We start from the raw sequence: 23,718 nt of genomic DNA, 5'->3' as shown, positions 1-23,718 counted from the left end.
AAAGAGATTCAATTTTAAGGATTTAAAAAACGGGAAATGACGTAATTTGTTGCATTTAAGAAGTTATCCTCAATCAACAAAGTTCTGTCTTTTTTTCTTTTTGTCTTTCTGAGTGACTTAAATAGTTAATGTAGCATTGAATCGTTGCGGATGTATCCTCTTTCATTCGACCAATCATTTAATCACATCGTTTCTGTACCAAAACCAAATCTAGTTTTGTCACTCCGACAACGTGGACGCCAGGTGTGGAAACCTCTAAATGAGCTTACTTATCTTCTCCTCTGATTAGTCGGGCAACCAACCGGCCGTCTACTCACTCACTCACTGGGTTTGTAAACTTGTATTCTGTCCCATTACAGCCAAACACTCGCTTTCCACTGCTGTGTGTGTGTGTGTGTGTGTGTGTGTGTGTTGTTATGTGGCCAGGCGACACATTCCTCTCCCTTGTCGGTGAGCTGCTGTGTATGTGCTGGAACGTGGCCGTACCCCCCCCCCCCTCCATCCGCCTCCCCCTACCTCTATGCACCACCACCACCCGCCACCCCTCCAGCTCCCAGAGCGCCAGTCACACAGCCCCGTCTCCGCGCCATCTGCATATCAGCTCCAGCCTCGGCCAAAGCATTAAATTAAATCCCTGTTTGGGTTGATTAACAAATGGCTGGTGAGCTCACATAGTTATGCCGTTATTTATTTATTTCCTTTTTTTTTTTTTTTGTCTGCTTCATTCTCTCGCTGAAGCGTGGCGTCCGTTGGAGCCGGGGAGCAGAGGTGTGCTGGTGTCCTGGAGGAGCGGGAAGTTTGTCTCGTTTCTGTTTTGCTGGCGTTCAGCCTCGCCATTTGTACCTGTTTGCTATTTATTCTTTCTGCATTTTAATCTCATTCTCTCCCTTTCCTCCCCCCTGTCCTGAAATAAATAGTTAATTAGTGCGCTAATTGAGTGACAGTCGGTGCGTGCGTTGTTTTAATTGTCCAATCAGAAAGCTTGGAACGGGCAGAGTCACAGCTGATTCATCTGTGCCTCTTACTCCTAAATCCACAAGCTGCAACTGTGAAAAATGTGCCAGCAAGATTCATTTCTTCTAGAAACTCCAAAATAACTTTTTAAAGTCTCATTCGGTTTTTCATCCTTGGCTTGTAGCTCGTACCAAAGAAACAGAAAACTAAAGGTAGAGGGTGGAGATTTGGAGAAAGTTAGCGGACTCTACTCTTTCTGTAGCAAGACTTCAGGTAATGTTTGTATCTAGTCGCTGAATAGTTTTGACTTTGTTGAATCTTTGTCAATGTTATTGAATACGTTATTACAACATTAAAAGAAGAGGGAACAGAAGGAGTTAAGAGAAGTATGCATCCAATTAAGGCATCAAGTTAGATGCATGTACAAGAAAACCTCCTCCGTTACTCAGATCTTCTAGCTCACCCACGTTGTCCCGTATTACTGATATCCTGACGTTCCACAAAGAAACAGGAGAGTCCTGTTTTCTTAAGCACTGCGGAGTGTATTATTTGCTAATTGGCCTTGAGGGAAAAGTAAAGTTTGCGTAGAGAAACTAAATGAAACTGAGACAAGGAGTCCGAGAGAGATGGTGTGGGAAGGAGACCGGCTGTTCTGTTTTCTCCAGCAGTCCAAACCAGAGACATGTGGCTCCCCAGACAAGCTGTCCAGAGTGGGAGAGCTCGCTGGACTCATTACAGGCAGGGCCAAGACGGGATAGCTTGACAGAACACCATTGGATCATTTGGAGGATTGGAACAGCCGATACACGTGTGTGTGTATATGTGTGTGTGTGTGTGTGTGTGTGTGTGTGTGTGTGTGTGTGTGTGTGTGTGTGTGTGTGTGTGTGTGTGTGTGTGTGTGTGTGTGTGTGTGTGTGTGTGTGTGTGTGTGTGTGTGTGTGTGTGCGTGTGTGCGCTTGTTTGGATCGGCATGTGTGGACAACTGTCCATCTCCGCTCTCCGTCTGTGCCACCCCTGGCTGCCCCCTCCCCGCCCCCCCAGTACACACTCGCACACACACACACTGCTTCACGCACGTAGACGCTGTCTAGGCCAGAAGGATTGCTTAAATGTTTTCAGTTGTACTGGACAGCTGAGCGATGAAGTGGCCAGTCGCCGGCTTCCATTGGTTGGACACTTCATCAGGAAACTCTCTGCCAGTTTATAATAGTTTAATCAGTTTAACGTTCTATTAATCCTCATATATTTTGTCAGTAAGTACATGTCTTTTTCCTGTCTACTGTGAGGGTAACAGCAGTTCTTTATTTACAGGGGATCAAAAACATGTTTGATTTGATGTGAACACTATAATAGAAAATCTAGTCTTAAGTTTACCACCCTTACAAACAAATCATGACTTTTCTTACTCTGTCTTCAAAACCTAAATGCAGACTTACTAAAGATATACGGTAACATTTACTGTCAGCTTCAAAATACACAATATGGTACCCATAATGCAAAGAGCGTTATCTTTTGGCTATATTTTGGTCAGAATGTATGACATTGCCATTTTTACTCTTATTATTATTATTGTGTATGATTTCCGCTTACAACCTCATTCCTTCCATCCCTTTTTTTCTTTTCTGTGATTCATTATTTCACCATGCCTCTCGCTCTACATGTTCCCCTTCAGCTCCTCCAACACTACTCCGTCTTTTAGTCGAAGTGATTCAAAGAAGATACTTTGTTTTTCAAAAGGACAGAAGAAGGAGACGGGAGAGCGAATAGAGACTAAAAGAGAGGAAAGCAGAGGTGTGATTGGTAGACCTGATGACGCTCTGGCACACAACAGCATTTTCTTATTCTTCTCAGCTGCAAATCACCCACATGCACGCTCACACACACACACACACACACACACACACACCTCCACCTCCACTGCTAGCAGCACCCAAAGGTACCGGCAGGCCCACAGTCGCACGGTCCCTTTGACGGAGCAGGTGGTTTTCTGCGACGTGTTAACGAGCCCGGCCGGCTGTCATTTCCGCTTCATATGGATGTCACAAATAGAACACACACACACCTACACACACTTATCCTAAAGAAGGTGATCGGCGCTGTTGTGTGTTTCTGTTACTGAATGTGCGCGTGCATGCACATATGCAATCTTCACTGTGTGTTTGTTTTTTTGTGTGCATGTCTAGGAATTGCTGGTTAATTGAAAGGAGCCGAGAGGTAGAGGACATTGGTTTACTTCTGCGTTTTCTATTTTTGTTGTTGATGAAATGAGAAAGCGGCATGTTTACACAGCTCCCGGCTTGAGATGATCGGTTCCCTTTCGTCAGAGCATTGTGCGTCTCAGTATCACTTCAGCCGCGTTCTCTGCGTGTGCGTCCAGTTTCATCCCTGTGCGATAACACGCACTCATTGTACACTCATTCAGCTATGTGTGAACCCGCACACGTGTGCACGCTAATCCAAGTGTTATCCGCCTCTGCGGTGTGGAAATGTTTGACACTGGTGTAATCCTGCAGTGGGTCATCTCATAAAGCTGCGTGGCCACCTTAGTGGCAGAGTGTGCCAGCCAGTTGGGTAATACTCTGCCACCAGCTGCTCACCAGATGTTGTTGTTTGTTGCTGCGGTGTCAGTGAGAAGGGTCATAATCTGTAATCCTATTTTGTCTCTTCTAATGTCATCTCGTCTCATCTCGTCGCTCTTCCCTTCTTCTTCCTCCCTCGCTGCAAACCAGTGGTTTGTGTGTGTGTCTGTGTGTGTTTGTGTGTGTGTGTGTGTTTGTTTCGGTGCGTAAGAGAACGTGTGTTATTTAGAGTTTATACTTGTGGTGGTCTGTATGCGTGTGTGTGGTAGAGGGGTCATCACCTCGACACCTGTCTATGTATCAGCCAGATGATGCTCCTGGCATGGATAGTTTTGCTTGTTTCTCTGGTAAACATGTTTTTGTCATTTTTTTTACATGATAATCTGATCTGAATCTGGCAAGCACTGTGAGACGCATAGATATAGTGTGTGTGTGTGTGTGTGTGTGTGTTTGTATGTGAAAACTACAGTGTGTGTATGTGTGTGATGCCTTTTGGACAGATGAGAGTTGGGTGGACAGGCTCTCATCCGTCAAGGGAATAAAATCTGTATTTAAAATCATCATCATTATTGCCATTAATACTTTCCACACACAATCATGATCTTCATAATCCTCATTACCCCGGAGTGCACAAGTGCCTTCAGTACCTTCATCATCACTGGTGTCCCCATTTGAATTTATGTCTGATTGAACATGTTTTGCTTCTTTATCCTTATCTTTTCTTTAGGTGAATACATAAAGAACTGGCGGCCGCGTTACTTTCTCTTGAAGACAGACGGCTCCTTCATCGGCTACAAAGAGAAACCTCAGGATGCAGACCTGCCCTACCCTCTAAACAACTTCTCCGTAGCAAGTATGTTGCCTTCCACACATACGTATATGTATGTATATATATTTGCACTGTGCTTCAACTGTATTGCACCTGTATATTTACACTGTAAAATCACAGAACCGCAACACTGAGTGGGAAAAACACTGTCGACCCCCCCCCCCCCCCCCCATCCCGTACTTCAGCTTCCCATATGATGAATGGAGCTTTTATATTTAAGAAGAACTCATTTGCACCTTCTTTTGTCTCTTTGGTTATGGGAACTCCCATTTTTGTGTCTTTGCTGTGAAAATGTATGCGGATTCACAGAGTAGTAGAAATATGTCCAAGTACCTGCATCTTATTCATGTGCTGCACCTCTGTATGCGGCACACATCTTTGTATACACATAATGAAGAACTGTGATTATTCTGTGGCACCTGCTGTAACGAACCACTGCGGGGAACATTTCACTTTAGAGCACAACTTCCAGAATCCGCTCCTTTCTCTACGACACTTCATTATGTCTGTTGATAGACATACTGGCCTGCATCCTGTCAATGATTATATTTTCATGTTTCTTAATGCAAATCACCTCTGCCTCCGAGATGATGCTTAAACAGTCTGATGGTTTGCTCACACAGAACCACGGTGAGATGGAACGGTTATTGAGTCACGTTCATTTATGCTACGATGGAACATCTTGCCCGTCATCAGTCCTCACAGCGTTGGTATGCTTTATGGAATTCACAGAGGGCTCTAATTCACCATTTATCAGCATGTCATCTGTCTGCACCAGGTTAACAAGCTCCACAGTGTCTTCAACATATGTAATTAACCAGCTAATGAGTTAACAAGATTCATTGGAATGTCTCTCAGTCTCAGTATCACCGCCATCAACTCAAGGTTCATACAATACGGATCGGCCGTTCAACTTTGTCTGCGTTCATCTTTGGAATAAAAAAAGTGGGTCCAATAATCTGACAGAGGACTGACCTGCTACTAATGTATTCTACCAACTAGATGTTTTATTTTTAAACCACAGCTCACCTCACTTGTACACTTTTTTTTATCTGAACATTAGCAACAATAAGGCTGGTGAACCTTGCAAGTTGCTGTTCAGAACTGCATCTCAGTGTTATATATCTGAAGGAGATTGGGTTTTGTTTTATATCCGCTCTGGACTCCGGTCAAACTAGTCATTATTAAACTCAAATAATATACAAAGAAGAATGATTCAGACTTGATACATATATCTACTCTCTAAAGTGGACTTAAATAAGCAGTTAAACTACTAATTGGTTAATCTTGTTGATCAGATGAAATCTTTCTGGATAAACAGCTAAAACATACTGTATATTATACAGCATGTCCCTTAATACATAAATGGATGCACATTGTGCAGTTGTTCACCACATAACACACATGAACATGTGTTTCACCTCCTGACTCCTGGTTTGATGCGGATGTCAATCTATTTACTTACACATATACATTTATTCATAGTTACCATTTTAACACTGCAGAGTATCCATCACCATGGAAACTATGAAAACGGAATACCTTTAGTCAATTAAAAAGAGTGCAGTGAGAGTTGGTAGAAGGGACGATAGGGGAGGCAGAAGGGGCAAAAACAGCAATGAAAATGATGACTAATGGTTTAATACATGCTGATACCTCCGAGAAAACGATAAAGAATGGTACATCAAAGGACGGAGGAGGAGACAGAAAGATAGGAGTCCGGAAGGGAGGACAAGTACGCGGAATGAGCGATGGGAGTCGATCGGAGGCGGGCAAGAAGAAATTGGAGACATGGAATGCGGAAAGAGGGAAGAGAGAGGACAGTGAAGGGAGGATGATTATGGGGGGGAGAGCCACGGATGGGAGATGGGAGAAAGGGATGAAGGGATTGGAGAGTGAGGCTTTTTTTGGATGAAATATGAGGGGAGAGAAAGGGAGGAGGATCATCAGCGCTGAACAGACAGGGAGGAGGAGACGGAGACGCGATTGGAGAACGAGGAAAAAGCGGAGAGGAAAAAGAGTTTGCGAGAAGGACAAGCCAGGCCATACATCCGGCCCCGGCTGCTTGGCACAGCACTGGCATTGCCACATCTGTTGCCCAAAGCTGGGAGGCCAGGTGGTGTGTGTGTGTGTGTGTGTGTGTTTTTTTTTTTTAGCTGTGTGTGTGTGTGTGTGTGTGTGTGTGTGTGTGCGTGCGCAAGCTTGCACGCCTGCCTGCCTGTGTGTGTGTGTGTGTGTGTGTGTGTGTGTGTGAACAACAGAAGTGGTCAGATGGAACAGAGATGGTAGAGGCCTGTTTCCTGCAGTGGGACTCATACATACAAGGCTGTCTCTTTCTCACACAGACACACACACACACACACACAATGATGCGTGCACTCACATACACCCACTAAAGTGCTACACACATTTCACAATGGCCTCCTGCGGCAAACAACCCAATTTCAGCCAACATTGAAACTTCAATATTAGTTTGACATGTGTGTTTGTCCATGCATGCATGTGCGTCTGTTTTGGCATCAACCACAGCATGACCTTGTTTGCTGGCAGCACAGCAGGCCATGTTCACGAGTCAGGTACGAACCAGTGTGTGTGTGTGTGTGTGTGTGTGTGTGTGATTATTTACGTTGAAGGTCTGCCGTGTGTACGACCTGAGGAGTGTTGTCATTAACCTTCCTCTCTATATTTAGGCAGAGCCATGACGTGCTGTGCTGTGCCACACTTAAACAGAACGTAATTGGAGGAAGGGATAGCCGAGGACCGACAGACAGAGGGAGGGGGGAAGAGAGGGCAATAAGAGAATGACAGAAGACGAGAGAGGGAAACGGGGGGGGGGGGATGTATGGAGAAGAAAGAAGAAGTGGGGGAGATGAGAGCACAAGAGATGGATCATTATGCTCTTTTCCATCAGCTCTTGTCCCCAATAAGCAGAGAGACTGCTGAGGGACAATGAGGGTGCATTCCTTCCCACAGCGAGCTCACAGTCCCATCTGGCTTTGTGTGCGTACGTTTCTGCGTTTGTGTACTGTATTATGCATTTGTGTAATAATGGCCTACTGTATTGCCCATTTTCACAGAAATGTGTCCCTTCGGATATTATGTGCTGCAACACATAATATCCCTTGGCACAGGCAAGCACCTTTTTATTCGAATCGTCGGTGGCGGAAGTTATTTTTAAAATACATTTTTAAAAGCACGCAGCATCGTTTCTCAATTGTGCAGTAAATAGAAACATGAGCTGTAGGCCTATGGGTTAGCATTACTATGGGTAAATATGAAACAAGAATTGTTATTGTAGGAAAAGTAAAAATAAAACCTAATGACATTAAATGTGTACCAGTAAGCTTGTATAGGCAACAGTGAGTCAGCATTCACACGACCAGGGCCTCGAATCGGAGTAGCTATATTCAAAGGGGACTTTTTTTGTGCTTCTACCCGTTGATTTGGGTATTTTGTTAAGTCTACTGACCCCAAAACTCATGGTTCTTGTACGTCAGAAACGACACGCTTGAGGCTGGAGTGACTGACGGAGAATAAGCTTCCTTCTCATTCTGTCGTCATAAATGGGAGTATACACATTCCCTTTACCACACGTCTGGGTGAACAGAACCGGTTACTGTTAACATGGTCACAGTTGTGATGGATATCAGCTCTTTACTAAACGTCACTGAAGGCAGATCTCAACCTAATTCCAGGTCCAGTTGGAGGCTGCCAGCTCTCTCCAGTGCCGTTTTCTTTCTCCCTCTGGAAGCCTTTGGTGCAGAAACGCTGTGATGGTACTGACCGCACCGCACTCTCCCTTTGCGCTGCCCGTTTTCAGAATGTCAGCTGATGAAGACGGAGAGGCCCAAGCCAAACACCTTCATCATACGCTGCCTCCAGTGGACCACGGTCATAGAGAGGACCTTCCACGTGGACTCGCCTGATGAGAGGTCAGTGATCCTAAAACAGTCCTTAGAGCGTCCTCCAGTTGGATTCGTTGCTCGGTAAAACGCCCATGTTTTCCTTTTATGGAAATGGTGTTCCCTGAAACTGGCCTATGAGGGATCCCATCCTATAGTGTCAGGCAAAGTCCGGCTTTATTCAAGTTGCGGTGCTCTTTATAATATTTAGCCGCAGCTGTCGTTATTGAGTGCTTAAGCCCCTTATTACCATTAACTGACTGCTATTTATCTCACCGCAGCAGCAAGAAAAGTAAATTAAAAATAAAAATTAACATATCAAATAAATATTTGTATTTAAACTAGTGAAAGATCTACCAGTTAAAACCCAAAAGTGATATACATATAATATTTCAACGAAATATTTGACGAGGCATTTCTGAATTCAGTTTGGCGGTAGATGTTAAACTTAATTTCTGTTACGTATATAAATATTTATTAATTTTTTAGGAGAAGTAGTGTATCATCAAAGGCAGAGGTTTTCTGTGAGGTTTCTACAGTGGTGAGAGATTGTTTCTTGTGTGTGTGTGTGTGTGAGTGTGAGGGAAAGAGAGAGGGTAAAAGAGACAGAGTGGAAAGGAGACCTTTCAAGTAGTGTTGGCATAAATTCTCCAGCTGCTCAGTTCCTTTCTGAGGAGCTGAGGTGTTTATCTCCAGAAAATGAACAGCTTTGCCCAGAAGACCACAGATGCTTCTGTGCATCCTTTGAGTTTGTGTGTGTTTGTGTGTGTGTGTGTTACATCTGTCTGTCCAACTTTGTCTGTTATTCGGTTTATAATAGTTCTTCCTCCAGATGATCAAATAAACATGGTAGTTAGCATGAAGCTAATAACTCTCTATATTTCACAAGGTCAAGTGCAGACAAGATGCATGTGGGAAAATGCAAGCTCCAGATGTGTGTTTATTGTGTTCAAGTGCGTGTGTGTGAACACAAGACGTGCGGATCATTGAAGTTTAAGTGGGTTGGAAAGAAGTGTGTGCCACAACTGGGTGTCTGTGCTTCTCTCTCTCTCTCTCTTTCTGTGTGTGTCTCTCCGTATTTGTTGTACTGTACAAGTGCTGGCAGGCCTCCAGCCACCACAGCACCAGCCGTGAGCGGAGGGTGGCACGCATTGGCATGGTGCCAAACTGTAGGCAGGCCCATTATCTCTCATTATACAAAAAAACACACTAACCGAGAGAGAGAGAGAGAGAGCATCTATCTGCCGCCCGACCTTGAGAGAGTTCTTGTTGCTTTTCATCGCGCACACACACACACACACACACACACACACACACACACACACACACACACACACCTCATGGTTGCTACAAACTGTGTGCTCCATTGTTGCAGATGGAGTTTGAGTTTGCCCTTGTGAGTGTGTAGGGTACACGCAGAAATCTCTGCACTAGACAGGGGTTACACATCTTAAAATCACTGCTCCGGTTAGGATGTTCTTCCAGATCCCTCAAGGAAACATATGGGTATTTAACTCCACACAAAGCAAAAGACACTGGGGTGATTTGTTTGGGAGTCAAACAGGTTTCATTATTATGAGCTCCTCACGGCTTACACTGGGTAAGTATATTTGAAAGAGCAAACTCAGAAATCCCTACTTGCTTCTGCTGAGCGCTGAGGATTTGTGAATTTGAATATGATCTCTGGTTCACCTCCGCAAAGGCTCCTCAGTGTTTTCTGCTAAGACGTAATTATTTTATCTACAGTTCCACAGGTTCAACACTGTTTTAGTCTAGATCCGTGGCGGGGAAATCAAGACAGCATTTCTGTCCTGAGGAAACATATTTTGTTTTATCAATGTATGTTTGGAATCCTCTTGTATGCAATTAACCATATTTACTATTTTTATTATTTTTCAAATTGTAGAAATCCGAAAACGGAACTTTAGTCATAGTCTATTCTTTCAAAGCAGAGGGAAAGCTTGGCAAGGTTTGTAAACCGTTATATTCATCATCATTAAATACAGTTAACGTGTCCACAAATCCTGATGCATGGCTGGCCTTCCTCTACAGATAATGGTCTCTCTCTCTCACACACACACACACACACACACACACACACACACACACACACACACACACGGACACACACCCAAAATCAAACCAACACACTTTCCTTCAGCAGATGTTGAACAGCACCGTTAATGGAAAGTCAATGGGGAGGAACAATGTTTGCAAACAACAATGCAACGTTCCCTCTAATACATGGATGTGTATTTACATGTAGATACACGCAGACACACACACACAAACACACACACAGACAGACTGGTAAGCATTAGTTCTGCACCATGCTCATTGCTCATTTGGTTGATTCTCTAGTAGACCATGTTTGCTCTCTGTGGGCATAAATGGGCATTTATGTTAATTGAAAACACCTTAACGCCTTTTGAAAATCTGGTTAAACTAGTGCACGATCTATGCGATAGGAGGATCTGTGACCAATATTAAATGTTGCACCAATGTAATTAATTATCTGTGTGGTTTTCAGTTAATTGCTACGATATTTATCTTTGCATTTATGTCCATATATACGGGGCAATATTAATGAATTCTAACCTGATTATTTCATTTCAAGTGACTAGGACTGTAAATAACAGCAACTTTGTTTATTGATGACAAATCCGATCGAGCAGTAATGTTCAGAAGCAGTGGATGGGACACAGTAGGCGTTTGGTACCCGCGCCTCCCTGAACTTTGTGTCGTCGTTTGTCGTAAACTCAGAGATGAGTGGACGGAGGCCATCCAGATGGTGGCGGACAAGCTGCAGAGACAAGAGGAGGAGAGGTTTCAGTGCAGCCCCACCTCCAACATCGACAACATGGTCGAGGAGGAGATGGACATCTCCACCACGCACCACAAACGCAAGGTAGCGCTAAACAGCAGCGCGCGCACACTCACCCTCACACACACCCCAAAGTTATTCAATAAAGTTCAGTGATATCAGTAAAAGTCCATTTTTATTAAGTGTTGATGCCCAGTACAGAAGGTTGGGAACAGCTGTCGCACTTGTAATCTTGTTGACTTGATCAGTTAATTTGAAATATAATCATGCAAAGTAAGGTTTTATTTGTATTTATTTCTTGGCTGCTTGTGTTTAGATAACTTTTGAATAAGTTGTGTTCTTTTGTTAAATTAAAAAGAAGATTTAGTAGAAAACCCTGATAACACTCCTCAAAGTAAAGTACTTTCTACTTAACTGCTCTGCACAAACATTGAAACTCATAAAGCATCGGATATTCAACTCTAGGAGTAACGGACCTGCCGTCGTTCTGCGTTTGCTCCTCTAGACGATGAGCGACTTTGACTACCTGAAGCTGCTGGGGAAGGGAACCTTTGGGAAGGTAATTCTTGTCCGAGAAAAAGCCAGCGGCAAATACTACGCCATGAAAATCCTCAAAAAAGAAGTAATCATCGCCAAGGTTAGTCTGGCTTCTTTTTTTTGGTCTATTGATCAATCTCCACCATCTTTTTTTTTTTTTTCTTCTGTGTTTTGAATACAATTATGATTACAGACCGCTGTCTGTATCTGAGGCTTTTAGTGCTTGTCATGTGCTGCATCTTTTCAACTTAATCATGTTGTAACTGTATCTGTGCAGGACGAAGTGGCCCACACACTTACCGAAAGCAGAGTATTAAAGAACACCAGACACCCTTTTCTCACTGTAAGTACCTCTCACACACACACACACACACACACACACAAACGGTTTGGATTCAGACATCTGTGTTTATGCAAATTCGCCGACATCTGTAAGAGCGCATATTGATCCTATACTTACCTGAGTCTCTGGAGGCTAATTACGAGTTAGACGCCACATTGTTGTACATTAACGGCCGCATCTGTCAGTTTTACAAAATGCCTTTGATGTACACAAACACGCCGCTGCTCATTTCTATCAAGCTCCCTGTAAACACACACACACACACACACACATGAATGAACATAGGCAGTGTTGTGAGTTTACCCGTCACATCTGCAGCCGCAAAGACACTCCGACCAACTGTTCTTTTTGTTTAGCAGCTTCCTCCCTCTGAAGGAAACCCACACCTATTTTTCCTTGAATAGGCAAATACCGGCATGAGCAGTTTGAATGAGCTCCTGCTGTTACAGCTTCACTGACAATAGACAAAAACTCTCTGAGTAGTGCGACTCCATAATGTGTTTTTGAAGTGTTTATTTGGAAAATCCGAAAACATTATTTAATGCTATTTAAGTTAATCATCTGTACAGAGAGGTATTGAGTTAGTTAATGCATTACCTGTGTGTGTGTGTGTGTGTGTGTGTCGTTTCAGTCGTTGAAGTATTCATTCCAGACTAAAGACCGCCTCTGTTTCGTCATGGAGTATGTGAATGGAGGAGAGGTAAGACACACACACTGACATGCGAGGTCTCACACACACACACACGTTCTGTCATGAGAGTTGTGCTGTATGTGGTTACTTTTCTTTGTGTTTCTGCTTTAAACAGACAGTTACACCACATTTCCACAACTCCAACTGACATTGAACAAGTACCTATGCTCCTGTAAGCTCTGACTTAACTCCCGTGTTTCCATTTGTATGGGTAACTATTTATCTGAAATAAAAATCATACTTCACCGTTATGCAATTTTATATAATTTTTTAATAATGATAATATATTCCTTTCCACCACCAAAATACTGCACATCAAGTATTTAAAAATATGTTTTCAAAGATGGTTTCTTAAATGATTATCTGTTTAAAAAAAAAAAAGAAGTCTCACAGATAATAAACAATATCACAAGATGAAATATAGTGTAAGCTGGGATGTTTGAAGTTTGTCTGTTCAATTAGTTTCCAACAGTTCATTTGCCAACCAACTGGCCTCTCGCGCTCTTTCTCGTCTTTCTTATCCGTCCCATCCGTCTCCTGCTCGGTGTGTTCTGTTGGTGAACACACCTTTGGGGCAGATAAAACCGGAATGACAGTCGGAGACAAAATGAGTTTGGATTCCCCCCACTTTTCCATTTCTCCGATTTTTAATCGGGCCGTTTTTGCAATCTTCGTTCATTCCCTCAGTGTAACCGTCACCTGCTCCCCTCCCGGATAGTTAGTCTGTTCAGGCAGTGCCAGGCCTGAGCAAACAAACACACACACACGCACACACACACACACACACACAAAACACCAGCAAACAGTCACATACTTGGACAAACACACACAGAACATTTTACCTCAACGGACAAATTGTAACCACACATGTCTCACAAACAACCACACACACACACACAACCCATTACAAACCTGCCACAGTCACAGCTGCCAGTACGCTGATGAAGGCCCACCTGTCGTGTTACCCCCTCTCACCACATCCACACACACACAACCATTACACACGGACGCCATTTGAGCAAGGTGGTCTGTGAGCATCACTCCAGCGGCCATATGCAAACCTCCCTGAACAATTAATGGGGAGATGTTTGCCCCTTGGCCTCGTGGGTGATTTGTACGACTTGACTGGTGCGCCGCAGCAGGCTGGTGTCATTTCGGTGCCACATGTGAAGCTGTGCGACAGTGACAACTTGACAACTGACTGGCTAGTGAGGGAGGGAGTGAGTGAGAGAGAGAGATGAAGGGAATGTGAGGTTAGCGATTTTGAAAAGGCGAGACCTAGTGAAACGAAACGAGTGGCGTTCCTCTTTTAGAGCAGCAAAGCGAGCTCTCTTGCCCAAAGCGGGGCGATGAGATATGAGGCTTGAGCGAAATGAAGACCTCGGGGGGCAAGGCCAGTTAGGCCACTAATGAGTGCTGCACTGGAGGCAGTTGAAATGGGTGAGCGGGAGGGGAGGGGGAGGGGGGGGGGGAGGAGGAGAGTGTTGGCGGCGGCGGTCGGCCCGTCTTTAACTAGACTGGTGTATTGATTAAACCCTCGATTTGGCCCCCGTTGCCGAACTCCGCGGCAGCTCCGTGCCAACCTCGCCCAGAGGGCAACGTGTGTGTGTGTGTGTGTGTGTGTGTGTGTGTGTGTGTGTGTGTGTGTGTGTGTGTGTGTGTGTGTGTGTGTGTGTGTGTGTGTGTGTGTGTGTGTGTGTGTGTGTGTGTGTGTGTGTACGCGGTGAGGGGCTGCAAGATGAGCCGCCAGCTGCCGAGTGCCTCCACCCGCCCTCCTCTGAGGGCCTCCCCCCTCCCCTCCCTCACGGCCCCCATACCCACCCCATCCGACTCCTCACCATGCGTACCCCTTTACACACTACCCCCCTCATCCCCCACACCCTCATTCACCCTCCCCTCCGCTATCTATCATCTCAATATGGTGCGGGCAGCCAGTTTGTGTTGTGCTAATTTCCTCCAATAAATCAGTAATTATTGCTGTGCCGTCCCGGCTGTCTCCCCCCCCTCCTCCCCTCCTCCCTGTTTCTCCCTCTCTCACCATCCCTTTTCCTCCCTCCTTCTCCCGCAGCTGTTTTTCCATTTGTCAAGAGAGCGGGTGTTCTCAGAGGAGCGCACACGCTTCTACGGCGCCGAGATCGTCTCGGCTCTCGACTACCTGCACTCAGCCAAGATTGTGTACCGGGACCTCAAGGTAAACAGAAACAGGGAGGGGAGGCTGGTTGGTTGGGGGGGGGGCACAAATTAGAGTGATCAGATATTTGATATTAAAGGCCCCCCGCCCTGTGTTCAACGGTTTGTTTTTTGCATCCAGGAGGAGAGGAGTGGCTCAGGATGTGTGGTAATTAAAGAGAGGGACAGGGACAGTCTCACAAAGACATGAAGCAGTGAAGGAGTGGAGACAGCCAGGGAAGGAGAGAGGAAGGCATGGCGAGAGGTAGATGGCTCTGTCTGAGCGTCTGCCTGGCAGCCTTGGCCCCAGCGCTGCTTCCAGCAGCCAAGAAAACAGAAAGGAACTAAAGCAGAGTGAGAAAAACACTTCAGCCATTAAAATGAAAAGGTTGAGTGGCTCCAGTGCACGCCGGAAGTTTATCTCCCTCCTCTGCATTTTTGTGTGTGTCCCCCTGAGTGAGTGTATTGCGGCAGTGCCATATGGTTTTCCTTACCTTAACTTTGTATAGGTATAAAGTGTTGATTCTCAGTCCCGACTGAGGACAATGAAATATGAGATTCATTGTTTCTGACGGTCGTGATGTGTGTTTTTCTGTCTACCTTCCAGCTGGAGAACCTGATGCTGGACAAAGACGGTCACATTAAGATCACAGATTTCGGCCTCTGCAAGGAGGGCATCACAGACGCTGCTACCATGAAGACATTCTGTGGCACGCCCGAATACCTTGCGCCCGAGGTAACTTTTTGCTTTTCTTATGTTTGCTGTCCTTTGATTTCTCTCTATTGCGTGTTTGTTTCCTCACTTTTTTTATTTTCATTTCTATCTCTTTCCCCGCTTTCCTTCAGTCTCTCTCCCCTCTTGCTTTGAACTGATTCCCCATCTCTACAATATGTCGTCCTATTGTGTAGTTGGTTAAGAGCAGTCAAAGAGAATAAACTTCAATTTCTTGCTGTTTAACAACCAGAAGTAAGGTATGAATTATGAGGTCAAACCCTGTCCAAACATTTACTGAAAAGTAGTAGAAGTAATTTAGGATTGAATATGAACATTGAATCAAAAGGCACCTCCTTCAAAATGAATTCACATTACTCTGACTTACTACTAGGGTGTATATATGTTGAGCATTACGCTAACTCCATGCAAGCTTTTAGTCAGGTCAGGGTGAGTTATGTGGCCTTATTTCAAAATCCCCTTAACAAATACAACATTATTCAATCACCCAATAAAACGATACAATACCAAAGACAATATTCTGCTCTACTCTTCCACACATGATCACCACATCCACAACACATTGAAGATGCTGCAATACAATATAATAATATCACAATAATCAACAAATAAATCACATACATTTTAGGGACCTTGTGCTAATTTCTGTAAACTGAGCAGATTGAGTGAGACTCATTGGCATCTACATCGTACCATAAGTCACGCCCCCCCCCGCCCCCATAAAAGCTTTTAGAAACCTTCTACCAGTGGACATTTTAATTAGCACACTTCACAGGCGAACCCTTTTCATAATATCAAGGTGAGCAGTGACCATGCAGCTTACTGCGAATGAGGGCAGCACAGACACACACACAACTCTATTCTCGTAATCGTGACTATTATTATTTTTCCGTCCATCCGCTGTCCGGCTCGTCGGCGCTGCTTCACTTGAAGCGCATCAGCTGGCGAGAGCGTTACAGGACTGTGGGTGGTGGAGATGTGGATGTGGAGATGAAGGCAGGAGCCGCGTAGCATATATCCCACTTGAAAAAGTATGGAGGACAATTTGGCGCAGCATTTTGTGCTTTTTTTCCCTTTTTTTTTTTTTTTTTAAGAGTCCCTTCCTTTTGCGTGCCAAAAGCTGATTGGAGGCTGTTGGTTATTTTTCACAGGATGTGAGTCTGTGTGCATTTATGTGTGTGTGTGTGTGTGCGTGCGTGCGTGTGTGCGCGCGCGCGCGTCTGTGCTGTGTGTGTGTGTGTGTGTGTGTGTGATTGCAGTAGAAAGTGCAGGCTAAAGCGAGGCAGATGGCGGCAGATGGGCGAGGTTGGAGGAAGGTGCTCGGAAAAAACCTGGAAATCTACACTACCGCCGCCGCCACTCACCCGCCCGCACGCTCTGCTCGCCCGCCCGCGTGTAAAAATAACACCGTTTGCTCGGAGCCAAGTTACAGAGATGCAAAGTAGCCGGGATCTAAAAGAGAGCGGGGTAGGTGGGGGTTGAAGACAGAGGAAGATGAAAACCGAGAGAAAATACTTGAGGGTTACAGCAGTGCGATTCAGACACTGCGGAGGGCAGATGAGGGGTGAATGAAGGGGGTTTGTGTCTGAAGAAACACAACGCTGAAAAGTGATTTCAAGGATTGTCATCAATAAAAATGAATGGACAATACGCAGTGGGAGGTAAAAAAAATCAGAGGAAACATGTGGATTGTTGTCTGAAGGAAATTAGATCTAGACTTTTCCATTCATTTTCTCATCTTTGGGTGTTTTTTGACAAATTGAGTTACAATAAGACTGTTCTTGTAATGTAACTCAATTTGTCAAAAAAACATAGCGGCACAGTCGTAAAAAAAAAAAAAACGTGTCACAGCAGTGTCAGCATGAACCGGTGTCCAAAGGATGACACGTAGCAGATAGAAAGGCCTCTGTGTGACACGAACATATGCGAGTGTGTGTTAACTGTGCCCAGTATATGAGGGGAGTGTTTGTGTTCCCAGCAGCCTGCTGGGTATCTGGGCTGGTACAGCCACAGGCTGTGTGTGCCCGTCCCGTCCCATCTAGTCCTGTCCGGGCTGCCAAGGCCCCTGCTCCGCGAGCAGCACGTCGCCGCCGCATGGCGGCCCCAAAGGGACCCGCACAGGGACCCGCACAGGGACCCGCACAGGGACCCGCACAGGACGGCAGCTTCCTTCTAACGGCAGCTTTGCTTCTCTTGTCTCTCGCTGATTTATCTAATGCGTCACTTCTACTGCCATGTCCTATTTATTTGTCCTGTCTGTTTCTAAGATATAATCATAGTGTACTCTTCTCTCTCTCTCTCACACACTCACACACACACACACTCCCATGCCTCAATGCCTACGGCTGTGGGGCAGCATTCTGGCTTTGTGTGGATTAATCTGCTCCCTGCCTGCAACCGAGCTGCCACCACCTTCTTTGGTCCCAGGACGCGCACACACACACACACACACACAGTCATTACACCGATGTGTGTGTATATATATATATATATATATACACACACATTACCAACTGGACTGCTTGCTTTTCTGTACCTTTGTACTAATTCTTTACATACAGCTCCAGTAGATCTGCATTGAAAACCTCGAAAGCTGCTCTGAATTGTGACACTGTGTGTGTGTGTGTGTGTGTGTGTGTGAATGCTTGTGTGTATGTGCTTGTTTGTGTGTGTGTGTCTATCCTCAAGCTTGTAACACCAAGCATGCCTCTCTCTCAAAACTTCATGAATTTTATGAGAACGGATAAATATTCCATCTGCTGTGTGTGTGTGTGTGTGTGTGTGTGTGTGCGTGTGCGTGTGTGCGTGTGTGTGTGCGCTTGTCAGTCTCCCAGCAGTGTAAGCCAGTGTTATCCCTTCAGCCGTACCAATCAATAGTATATCTGGAGCTGGCGGCGCTCTGTTCCCCAGCTTTACTCTGCACCTGCCTACAGGGTGACCGGCGTAATGTACACACACACACACACACACACACAACGTATAGCACTCGTAGCGCTTTTATTCACTTACTGGCACACGCTGAAGCAGCCGCCTGCATCATTAGCCGTTTAGTGTTGAGTGCGTGAGATCACTCGGTGGACGACCAGCTTCTGGTGGCATCGAGCTGCTGTGGAAACACGCACGCAGCTATTTGGTGTTTTGTGACATTTGACGTCCTGACGTCCACCTTCACCTGTCCCTTTTTTGGTGGAACTGCCGCGTAGAATGGAACTATTTTCATTTCATTGAGGCAGATGTGAATCACAACCAGTCTCTAACAGAACTGTAAACTTTAACGAGCAGGGTTCCTGATCTGCAATAACATCACATTATTACTCCTGACAAGTGGCCAAAAAGCAATTATAGTCCCATTGCTGGTTGTATTGCTTTGATGGTGGTGGGAAATGTATTTATTAGATGTGGTGTCATAGATTCATTCAGAATGATCACACTCCCGGTTAGTCAGACCCTTAAATCTGTTTTTGATCCAACGCAAAATATTTTATAAACTCAAACCACCTTATCCTCTTCTGATAGGATTTGAATGTTCATGTGTCTAAAATCTGAGGTTCGAAGCCTCAAATATTAGATCAATAATTATCGCAGGTTCTTCTTAGTTGGGGTCATCTATCGTTCGGCCAGTGCACGGCAATTATCAAAAGATACAATCCTTTTGATTTTCTTAAGGCTGTATAGTTTCAATATGTAATTAATAAAAGTCCAAACATGTTTTTGTTTTTATATTTGTGGCTATAAGCATCCACCCTGCCTGGTCCATTATTAACAGTGAGTGAGATGTTGTTATTATTGGCAAGATGTATAACATATGCTGCTCTGGCTGCTCTCCAGCTATGTGTGTCTGTCCGTCTATCTCTCTCTCTCTCTCACACACACACACACACACACACACACACACACACACACACACACACACACACACACACACACACAAAACTGTGTCATGCAAGAAAAGCATGCAAAAAGTGAAAAGCTTATTATGTTAATTAAGGCCTCAAAATGCATCTCTTCTGACGTATGCCTCCTCTTTCCTCTTCCTCGCTCTTCCAGAGGTGAGCGAGCGGGTTCATGAGATGATGACAGGGAAGGAACAAGCGAGGGAAGACATGATTAGAGCACTGAGGAGATGAGACGGGATGGAGAGGACAGCGCAGGCAGCCAGGGAACGAGAGCAGGAAGGAGGCCCGGACGCGAGACTTTGATACGCCAGTGACTTCTTTCACAGGCGCTCTGTCCCAACACACACACACACACACACACACACACACACACACACACACACACAAACAGGGGAGGACTGTACCTGTGCTGGCCAGCTTGAAGGTCAGGCTGGCCCTGACCCATGTAGCGTGCGGCTCCTGCCTTTTCCATCCAGGGACGTTCCTCTCTGTCCCTGCCAGGGGAGGGATCAGTGTGCCGGGGGGAGCTGGCAGGGACCCGTGGGGGCATCTGGTGGGCCGTGGCGCTGTAACAGGGGGCCTCTGAAGACCTGCCATCCCATGATGTTTTCCTCTGTCCGTGTGTGTCTGTGTGTTGGCAGATGCAGGGTCGGGGGGGTCTTTACTGTCTACACCTCAGCCCGTGTTATCTGCGTCCGTTTGACTCAGACTCAAGTTTTGCTGCCGTTTTTTTTCTATCTGTCCTTTGAGCAAAATGGCATATTGACTCTCCGTTGCTGTCCGTCCTCGCTCATCTGTCTCTTCACTGAACACCTCCGGCAGTCTCTCTTGTCCAATAAAATAAATGCAGAAACGCAGAACGAAAGCAGATGTCTATAAAACAAAATGGTCCTGTTTAAAAAAAAAAAAAACAGCCAACATTGTGTATCTGTGTCTCTCGACCCCCCCCCCCCCCCCAGGTCCTAGAGGACAACGACTACGGCCGGGCGGTGGACTGGTGGGGTTTGGGCGTGGTGACGTACGAGATGATGTGCGGCCGACTGCCGTTCTACAACCAGGACCACGAGAAGCTGTTCGAGCTCATCCTCATGGAGGACATCAAGTTCCCGCGCACGCTGTCGTCTGACGCCAAGTCGCTGCTGTCGGGGCTGCTCATCAAAGACCCCAACAAGCGGTTAGTGCTCAGCGAGGCGGACTGGGACAGAAATGTAGTAAACGTGAACGCAAAGGCAATGCGTTCAGGAGTTTGTACCCCACTCAAGATCGACTTGTATAAGTGAGGGTGGTGCATCTACTCCTTACCAGGCTCGGTGGAGGACCGGACGACGCCAAGGAAATAATGAGACACAGTTTCTTCTCCGGCGTCGACTGGCAGTATGTGTACGACAAAAAGGTACGGAGCACCATGAGGGTTAAAGTCTGTGAAGCACGCTGGCGTCTATTCCTCCTCCATCCAATGTACCTCATTAACTCAACTACTCGACATGCCACGACATCTAAAGGATGACTTTTAAATGACAACCAAATTATGTTATATTATTTACTTTTTACCGTTTTAAGGATAAACTTTACTTTGAAATGTTAATGACATCGTAGAACAGGACTTTTTATAACATAGTATGGCATAAAAATGATGAAATGTTGGTATACTTTGGACATTTTCTAAGACTAATATGAATATATTAATAATATTAATATGTGAAATGCATTTGTTCCTCTTTGTGTCGTCCTCACGTCTCCAGATGGTCCCCCCGTTCAGGCCTCAGGTGACGTCGGAGACGGACACCAGATACTTTGATGAGGAGTTTACTGCCCAGACCATCACAATCACTCCACCAGAGAAATGTGAGTCCTTCCTCAAACGCCTTCAGACAAACATTCACATCAGAACACAAGGTCGTGTCACCATTTTCTGTAATTGCCGAAGATATTCAGAAGAAGGTAGATGCTGTGGTTTGGATTGGGTTTGGGTGGGGACACGTTACTGAAAACAGACCAAACAATTCACGCGTTTGGGTTAATAACCGTGGAGGAATTTCACCAGGTGTTCATGAATATTAATGAAACGGTTCTATTCTATAACTTGCAGTAAATCTGAAGCAGTTGGTAGATCTTTTGATAGTGATAATTATTCCACTTTCTTCTGTTTTTCACTTTGCTTTAATAATTGCAGTTTAAAGCACTCCATCAGTGCTTCCGCCCTTTCTTTAGGTGAGATATTCAACTTGAAATAACTCGGGTGAACAAACACTCAAAGTGCTGTTTATTCTGTTTATTCAAGTGTCTCTGTAATAGTCCTCAGGCCACTTGCAGCGCTTCACAGGCTTTTTTAAAGTGAAGATCCCAGCTTCTAAATGTCGCGCACTGAATTATGCATGAGTGGAGCCGATGTGTTACTCGGTGCTAATGTGAGGTTCCACTCGCTCGCTGGGTCGCACATCAGTCAGTAAGCCGGAGATCAAAGACACACTTGTCAATTGAATCTAATTCTGTTTAAAACTACAGTACAACATCTTTCCACACAAAGCTGTGTAAGGTGATGATTCCATTCAGCGATCAAATCAACCAGGAAATGTCTTCGGTATTTGAGTTGCATGCATAACTGACTACTTATTTAATAATGTAATTAATTACTTGTGAATCCACATGTTCATTCTTTAGTCGACGAGGACGGGATGGACTGCCTGGACAACGAGAGGCGGCCGCACTTCCCACAGTTCTCCTACTCTGCCAGTGGCCGGGAATGACCTCTCCATCACGGTGACATCATCACAGCTGGTCTCTGAGGTCATCAGTGTGGGACAAAAAGACCCCAAAACTCCCCCCCTCTTTTTCACCTCCGCAGGCTGCTTCTCGAATTAATTTAAGTGTTGTTAAATCCCGTTTGAGAGAAAACTTCAAGGCAAAATTACTTTCTAATCCTGCGCTGCAAACCCTAGGTGATCCGAAACTGTGATGTGATCAGTTACTATGTAATGTCCCTTTAATGACAGGAGCATCACCGGTGGCCTGCTGTGCTTTGACATGTGTCGGTCCTGCCAAACTCTTAGAAACGAGGGAACCAGTTAGAGGACAGCTGATGGAGACCTTCTGACGGAGGTGGAGCATTTAAGTCATTCGAACCTAAACTGCCGTGACCGGTTTCTCAGGCTTTTGCAAACAGACCGATGCTCTCAGATTTAGAGAGGCACTCTGGTCTGATTTCCAATCCTCGCCAAGTAATTCTGGGATAGATAGGATGAGGCTGCCTGGGATTGAGGGAGCAGTTATGAGCAGAATCCTACATAGCTCAAGCTATGGAGTAGGATTGGACTCAGGTTTTGCTCAGTGAAATGTTGTTGCTGCTATTTCAACTACTACAGGTACTACTACTACTACTACTAATGCTATATTTCTACTATCAAAACCCGGTGCTACACTACTAGCTTAATGCTGCAGATTATTATACAGGCGCCAGCAACGCATCGACCACCTGTATCAACGTCTATGCTTGTACAGCTGCAGGACAGTAGTTTCTTTTACCCGTAATGTGCTGCTACTAAGACAACTGAAAGGATGACGTGTGTGTGTGCGCGCGCGTGCGTGTATGCAAGGGTCCTGTTATGTGTTTGTTGAAGAACGCACCTCAAAGCACAGCAGTTCAGAAGGATGAAGCTCCCAAACCACGAGCTTTACTACGTTACCCACAATGCAGTGCAACCATCACAAGGAGGTGCAAATGAGAGGAAAGCAGTTTGTTTTAAACACCCTCCCCCCCCCCCCCCCCCCCCCTCCCCGACCCCCACCCCCACCCCGACCCCAAAAGGGAACACACCAGTGAACTGGTACTTGGTGGTGCTGATGAAGCTCGACTGTGACGTGGTGTTGTCACGAGTTCGGGGAAACCACACGGCTGTACCTCACCACAGAGTGGAGACAGAAGCCCAACGTGGCAGCTTGGGCTTTGTTGATGAGAATAGAGAGCGAGTTCGGGAAGTATGTCAATTTTATAAATTCATTTACAACGTATTCATGACCGAGGTAACGGCTTATTTCCTGTTTCCTGTGGAATTTTTATTAAAAAAACATTATGGTCTACCAGACAGTTATGGGTTTACAAAATTCACAGCAATGAATATATATACATACATATATACATATATATATATATACATATTCTATTTATTGTTCTAATCATCAGTTTTATATTTAACGTTTTCTATTGTTATTACATTATTATAGAAAAAAAAAACTATTTCTTAGGGCTGAGAGAAGAAAAAAA

At 45.1% G+C, this 23,718-nt stretch overlaps 1 protein-coding gene across 2 annotated transcripts in view; it reads left to right on the top strand.

The window, feature by feature from the left end:
- akt3a (v-akt murine thymoma viral oncogene homolog 3a) overlaps window positions 1-22,283 on the top strand; it is a 42,179-nt gene extending 19,896 nt beyond the window's left edge. For both annotated transcript variants that reach the window (XM_062566438.1, XM_062566439.1), the window contains exons 3-14: window positions 4,261-4,386; window positions 8,183-8,294; window positions 11,028-11,172; window positions 11,594-11,725; window positions 11,903-11,968; window positions 12,600-12,668; window positions 14,728-14,850; window positions 15,436-15,564; window positions 20,417-20,631; window positions 20,763-20,850; window positions 21,200-21,302; window positions 22,119-22,283. In XM_062566438.1, coding sequence (XP_062422422.1) covers window positions 4,261-4,386; window positions 8,183-8,294; window positions 11,028-11,172; window positions 11,594-11,725; window positions 11,903-11,968; window positions 12,600-12,668; window positions 14,728-14,850; window positions 15,436-15,564; window positions 20,417-20,631; window positions 20,763-20,850; window positions 21,200-21,302; window positions 22,119-22,204 — 1,394 coding nt within the window. In that variant the 3' untranslated portion in view covers window positions 22,205-22,283. The remainder of the gene's footprint in view (window positions 1-4,260; window positions 4,387-8,182; window positions 8,295-11,027; window positions 11,173-11,593; window positions 11,726-11,902; window positions 11,969-12,599; window positions 12,669-14,727; window positions 14,851-15,435; window positions 15,565-20,416; window positions 20,632-20,762; window positions 20,851-21,199; window positions 21,303-22,118) is intronic.
- The last annotated feature ends 1,435 nt before the right edge of the window (window positions 22,284-23,718 follow it).

The sequence above is a fragment of the Pungitius pungitius genome, chromosome 13 (genome assembly GCF_949316345.1).
Source record: "Pungitius pungitius chromosome 13, fPunPun2.1, whole genome shotgun sequence".
Classification (NCBI taxonomy): domain Eukaryota; kingdom Metazoa; phylum Chordata; class Actinopteri; order Perciformes; family Gasterosteidae; genus Pungitius; species Pungitius pungitius.
Note: the sequence above shows the minus strand (reverse complement) of the source record. Positions and strands in the feature narration are given on the sequence as shown.